This window comes from Pyrus communis, chromosome 7 (genome assembly GCF_963583255.1).
Source record: "Pyrus communis chromosome 7, drPyrComm1.1, whole genome shotgun sequence".
NCBI lineage: Eukaryota > Viridiplantae > Streptophyta > Magnoliopsida > Rosales > Rosaceae > Pyrus > Pyrus communis.
Window position 1 is genome coordinate 8,398,053 of NC_084809.1, and position 6,901 is coordinate 8,404,953.

At 37.5% G+C, this 6,901-nt stretch overlaps 1 protein-coding gene across 1 annotated transcript; it reads left to right on the top strand.

The window, feature by feature from the left end:
* Positions 1 to 2,268: 2,268 nt before the first annotated feature.
* LOC137740240 (wall-associated receptor kinase-like 22) lies at positions 2,269 to 5,353 on the top strand. The gene is made up of 3 exons (XM_068480087.1): positions 2,269 to 3,258; positions 3,440 to 3,568; positions 3,696 to 5,353. The coding sequence occupies exons 1-3, from the start codon at positions 2,424 to 2,426 to the stop codon at positions 4,901 to 4,903; spliced, it is 2,172 nt and encodes a 723-aa protein (XP_068336188.1). The 5' UTR covers positions 2,269 to 2,423; the 3' UTR covers positions 4,904 to 5,353.
* The last annotated feature ends 1,548 nt before the right edge of the window (positions 5,354 to 6,901 follow it).

Here is a 6,901-nt window from a genome sequence, read left to right on the forward strand (position 1 = left end):
GGTTTGAGAGAGAGAGAGAGAGAGAGAGAGAGAGAGACGAACCTTCTTGCATGCTTGAGAGAGAGCTTGGCTTTTCCATCCGTCTTTCCTTCCCGATGAGCAACACGTGTATACGAGTCTGGAACCAAACGCAGTACCTGACTTTCCATTATATTGAAGTAGACTGACGCGTGGATCTCTGGGGCAAGTTTGCCATTTAACTGTACCAAGCAGGTAAGACCACGGGAAACAAAGTACACACCAAGGAGCATTTAAGCCATTACACTGCTCGTGAACAGTATTTTTCACCGGATTTTAGTATATATAGAATTTCCAAGCAATTGACAAAAGAAGAATTGAAAAGAGGGATATTTGTAAGTCAATCACCGAGTAGCAAGTAAAGATCAGTATCCACGTGTTGGGCTTTAGGTTTGAACTTTGCAATACGTGAGGTTCCATTGAGAAACTAACATCTTTCCTTTTGTGTTCCACTAAAATCTAACAGCGCATTACTCGGGCAATATGTTTGAAGATTTATTCCATGTGCAGAAACTCCTGATGATGGTTTCGTGCATGCCATGGCGAAACCTTAATGATCAACCGACTCATATATCATTATGAAAACATTATACACTTTGAAATGTACGTGGTGCTTCTTCACCGGGCCCCTTCAAAAGTTCAATTAAACTTCCGTGGTAAAACTGGGTGGTCATTAATTAGCACTCAATGTTATAACAAATTACCAATGCAACCCCGCTGGCTTGTTCACCAAGTCGTCGATCATCTCATCTTTAAGATAGAAAATACGTTGACTGGAAAAATAGTATGCAGAAGATCATCTTATATTGGTCAAGTCCGGCTGCTGGCGGCTACTTAATATTCATCCTGTAATGTTTCCACACTAGGAACCATAACAGAAGTCCTGACCAACGAAACGAATAATTCCCTTCCTGGCCCAAATTACCAAGGTCTTGTGCACCGTGGAAGAGCTTTCCATTGTAATTAGAGGAAAATATTTGGCTCCTTCGGTCGTTTCACTCCTAACAATCACAGTTTGACATATGTGCATAATTTTTCTATGTATATTTGATGAGTACTTTTACTATGTGTCAAATTTTTATTTGCAAGAACGAGGAATGGCTCTGTTGGTCTCAAATCAGTCTCGGCTACCGAGAATTTAGGGATCTTTTGGTCCTTCTAGTTTGTGTGCGGGCGTGCCAACTTGCAGCCTAAGGTTGAGCTAGTAAAGAGAAGTTCATGATTTTGACTACGCTTTGGTTTTGATTTCTTTCTATACGTTACAATACTCTTATTGTGATAAAACAATATGCAAGATCGTAAATTGCAAGAAAATAAATCACGAGAAAGTAAATTGCAATAAAGTAAAAATTATTCAAAGTGTGCGAAAATTATTTTTACTCTAAGTGAGGAAAAAAGAATTAAGCTAGGTGCTAAAAAATAATTTGCGGAAATAGGCTACATTTTGAATAGATGAAAACACGCAAGGGTGCAAAGAAACTAAAACGATATGTTGAACGTGTTGGCCGGGGCCGGACCCCTAACAATGACCTAGAAAATCATTTGTATACTAGTTGAGAGCATCCAATTCTTAATGTCTTCTCTTGATTTCCTCCTCATCTTTGATTCACTTTCGTTACAAATTCAAAATATACTTGGCTTCTTTGTCTTCAATATTTTTGCAATCAATTTCCTCCTTGAAAATCATGGCTGACTTGAGTAATTATTACTCTATTCAAGGTGACGACATGCCATGTAGAAGGTGTCAAATATGGGTCCAAACAGGCTCATTCATGGGAGAGATTTTTCAATGTGATCGTTACACGGGGTGGTACAGCATGTGTCATTATACAAATGGTGGGATATGTGTGCTAAAAAGTTAGTAACTTAAAAAAATAAAATTTCTCACCACTTCTATTAAAATACGAGATGTATCACTTATATTCCTGTCATAACTAAAAATTTCTCCATTCATGGGAAGGAAGCCAAGAAGTGCCCATAAATCTGCGGTGTTGCTTTACATTCTATTTCACTTTAGCCTCCGGGTCCGGGTGTGTTTGGTTTTTCTTGTATTGAAATTAAATTATAAGCTTTGACAACTTGTACGTACTGTTGTGGACTTGAGCGACTTGACTAAAAAAATTTATGGACGAAACTACGAAAATACTTTTCTAAGGTAACAAGAACTATCTCTGCACCTTCCTAACCGTGTTTTCTTTTAGTTTTATCATGGGTAGTTGAGAAGGTTTCATACTTGAAATGATTTGTTTGGTATTTTTATTAGATCCAATATTTTTCTTTTTAGAACCAATGAGTATGCATTCATTTTAATTAGCTTCAAATTGGATACCACCCTTAAATAATTTAAATGAACTTCCAACAAGACATCAAAGAGGTGACTAAAGAGAGGAAGAAAGAAGCAAAATATGGACACCGTCGGCCGGTTTCTACTTCATATTACTTTGTTCTTGTGGTTTATGACTGCAGTAGAAATAGCAGCAACTTCAGCACCCGTATCAAAGCCTAATTGTTCATCGCATTGCGGTCAAGTCGCTCAAATCCCGTATCCTTTTGGAATTGGAACCGGTTGTTACCTTGATGATTGGTTCCAAATAATCTGCGACAACTCCACCAGCCCTCCAAAACCTTTCTTGAACTCTACCGGTCTAGAGGTGCTCGAAATCAATATTGAAGGCACACTAAAGGTGGCGAGCCCTGTTACCTTCTCCAATTGCAGTCACAAGCCATCAGGCCGCCAGACAGCAAACTTAGAGGGAAGTCCTTTTGTGTTCTCCCAGAAGAACAGATTCACTTCAATGAGTTGTGGAGGAATTGGCTTGATGACATCCTTATCCGGATCAACAATTGGAGGCTGCTTGTCCATATGTGACGATACTAGTAATCTTTTAAGAAATAACAGTTGCAGTGGGCTGAATTGCTGCCAGACCACCATTCCTTCATCTCTTAGCACCTTCCGTACTAGTTTTGGTGAAATAACAAATGCGGAGAGAGCAAAATTATGCAAGTATGCATTCCTAGTAGACCAAGATTGGTTTACATCTGATTCAACAAATATTTCTGACATTGGTCACATGGACAATGTCCCTATAGTTCTGGAATGGAACTTATTTAACTATACGAGTTTCGATATATATGGAAAGACAAATTTGACAGATTCGACAGATATGGATTGCACCGGAGGTAGTTGCTTCTGCTCAAAGGGCTTCCAAGGAAACCCCTATCTTCTTCATGGATGTGAAGGTAAAACCTCTAGCTACAATTGTCCGAAATTTGTATATAATACATGCACAAATTGAATTTCTTTTTGACGTCTTCAATATGATAGATTTATTAGTATTTAAACCACTTTTTATGTGGCAATGAGAATAAGTTTTAGGCACAAGGATACTTAACTAAATGATCTCTTGCAATTAAATTTTAGATATCGATGAATGTGAGGATCCAGTCCACTTCAACAGATGCATTCCCGGCATTTGTATTAATTATCCCGGAAGGTATCACTGCGTATTCCCCGATCCACGACAGTCACGAGTTAATCTGGCCATCATAGGTATATGCTCCTGCACTATCATAAACTATGATACCATTTTACTATTGATGAACTAAATTTAAAAACTGAACCTGAAACGTTCTTGACAAAAGTTTTGTATCCTTTCTTGTTTTATTGAGCTACTTAGTTACCGGCACTGTTGTTGGACTATTGTTTCTACTGGTTGGTGCATGGTGGTTGCGCAAAGTCATAAAGAAAAGAAAAAAAATTAAACGCAAAGAGAAGTTTTTTAAGCAGAATGGTGGTCTACTGTTGAAACAGCAATTATCTTCAGGTGAAGTCAATGTTGAAAAGATTAAGTTGTTCAATTCCAAGGAGTTAGAGAAAGCCACGGACAATTTTAGTGCTGACAGAATTCTTGGTCAGGGAGGCCAAGGTACTGTTTATAAGGGAATGCTGGCTGATGGAAGAATAGTTGCTGTCAAGAAATCGAAAATAGTTGCAGGAGGTGAAGTTGGGCAGTTCATTAATGAAATTGTCATTCTGTCACAAATTTCCCACAGGAATGTGGTTAAACTATTGGGGTGTTGTTTAGAGACCGAAGTTCCCCTTTTGGTTTACGAATTCATACTCAATGGAACACTTTCTCAGTATATTCACCACCAAAATGAAGAGTTCCCCCTTACATGGGAAATGAGGTTGCGAGTTTCCATCGAAGTTGCAGGAGCTCTTTCCTACTTACATTCTGCAGCTTCCTTTCCCATTTACCACCGCGACATCAAGTCTTCTAACATACTCTTGGATGAAAAATACAGAGCCAAAGTAGCAGACTTTGGGACTTCAAGATCAGTTGCCATTGATCAAACTCACCTTACAACACGAGTACATGGAACATTTGGTTATCTGGACCCAGAGTACTTCCAATCTAGCCAATTTACAGAGAAGAGTGATGTTTATAGCTTTGGAGTGGTCCTTGCGGAGCTCTTGACTGGAGAAAAACCAGTTTCAGTTTTGAGTTCACAAGAAAGCAGAAGCCTAGCAGCTTATTTCCTTCTTTCTATGGAGGAGAATCGTCTATTTGATATTCTTCATGCTCGAGTAATGAAGGAGGCTGGGAAAGACGAGATTATGGCAGTTGCTAACCTTACACAGAGGTGCTTGAATTTGAATGGGAAGAAGCGACCTACCATGAAAGAAGTAGCAGCGGAGTTGGAGGCAATTCAATTGTCTGTTAAATTTTCTAATGTGCAACAAAATTTTGCAGAAGTTCATTATGTTCGAAGTGAAATAATCGAGCCTTGTGATGTTGTTTCTATATCAACAGCTTCTTGTATGGATAGTGGCACAGGCTCTTCATTGGATGTACAACCACTATTGTCCTTCAAGTCACTGTGAGGAATTATTTCTTCTAATGAAACAATGTGGTCTAAAAAAGTTGTCACTCTAGCATTGCAATGTGGTCTAAAATTATTTCTTCTAATGAAACAATGTGTCTATAATTTCAACTTTCCATCCCCTTTCTTATATGAATCTTTCACATTTTAACATCTTTTTTCTTTCGAATGTTTTGAGCTTGATCGTGCAGTAAGGTAGTTTGGAGGTTAATTTAAGGTGTGGCAACTGGAAGTGGATGGCAATCCGTTGTGGCTTATGTCAACCTAGCTTGTTAATATATAATTGTTCCCATCGTATCAGATGTGTTCTTCGCTTCAAAACTAGTATGGGAGTGGCAGTAAGTTCAACCTCTCCTACTCTCTAGGTCGTTACTACATAATATCCGCAAGTTGTTTGTATTCTAGGCATCAAAATGTTTCACCCATGTCTTTGATGGTTGTCATAGGCATCACTGGCGAAGACATCCGGTTTTTAGGTGGGAAAGCCTTCGGTTTTACACCTTTATTTTCGGTAGTGAGAGGTGTTTTAATTTTGACAAAATTATCAATGTATATGTTAGATGTGCATCGAACTTGATTTGATCACATTTTGTCACCAAAAGATTTCGATCACATTCTTTTATAGGTTTTAAAACCCGCTTGAGGAGATCCGCAAATGAAGAAGACTCAAACATATTGCAATTTTTGTATTTAATTTTACAAATGTACAAATCAATTTTTGACGATTTCATCCAGATATCAACCGAGTTGTATATTAATTCTAAAGGATATATATATGTTTACCTCACTAGAAAGCAATTTTTCCAGACAAATCATTGAGCAGATATTTGTAATATTCTGTCTCTGTTTTTGGTTATATATGAAAACATAATTAAACTCCAGGTTTTAAAATTTGCTTCCTAGTTTTGTTTTGCTTAATGAGCTAAAATTTTCTCCATAGACTCAAGGTTCATCACATCTAGCACATATAGGAAGTGTTATTGACATTCCAAAAATCTCATTCTACACTCCTCACAAGTGTATTTTTCTTTCCAAATATAGAAAGTTTGGAGTGTAGAATGAGATTTTTGGAGTGCCAATAACAATTCCCGAACATATTAGTAGTCAATCTTCATGGTAGAATCAAACATGTTGCAAATCGGTCTTCAGAATTTTCAAATTTGAGTCTTTTACTATATGAAGACGACTGCTATAGAACATACTAATCATGTAGTAATTAGTAAAGTATGGCTGCTATGCTGCTAGAACTAAAATACTAGCCTTGTGTTAGTATATGCTTGTCTGCACAAATCTTCCTTGAGAAAAGTAAAGATCACCAAGCACCAGGAAGGACCAAAGAGCTATCTGCGAAACATACCAAATGAGAAAAACAAGGCCTGCACTTTTTTCCTCTTCTTTTACATGTTTTTGGTTGCCCCTTCTGTCCTATTTTCTCACTTACCATTTCAATAAAAATATTTTTTTTTAGTACATCGATATTTTTACACTAGGAGGAGGGAGAGTTCGGCTAAACTACACGATGGGCAACCTAATTCGATATCGAATTCGCCATCCACGAGATTCGACTGTAAGACCTCTCACCTCCAAGTGAAGAGGAATACCACCAGACCATAGTAATGAATGACATTTCAATAAAAATTTTAATGACAAGCTTATTGCATTGTTAATGATATCTAAGGACCTGGTGGGCATAGAAACATTAGCTCCCTCTTATACGAAACAAGGTTGAGAGTTGACTTGTCATTTCCCTTGTTTATTCCAACTTCCAAGGTTCACTGCAAACGGTGTGACACAATGTTACCCTAATTTCTCTGGTAATTGTTGTATTTTCAAATTCGAAAATCCCAGTCTTGACTCTTTAAAACTTGAGTTGACCTTTCTTTTTCAAATTTTTTTTTTTTAGCTTAGTTGTTCAAATCTTGTATTTTTTTTTAATAGAGCTGAATTACATGAGGTTTAAGTGAAAACTATTAACGAAACGGAGTTGAAACGAAAAACT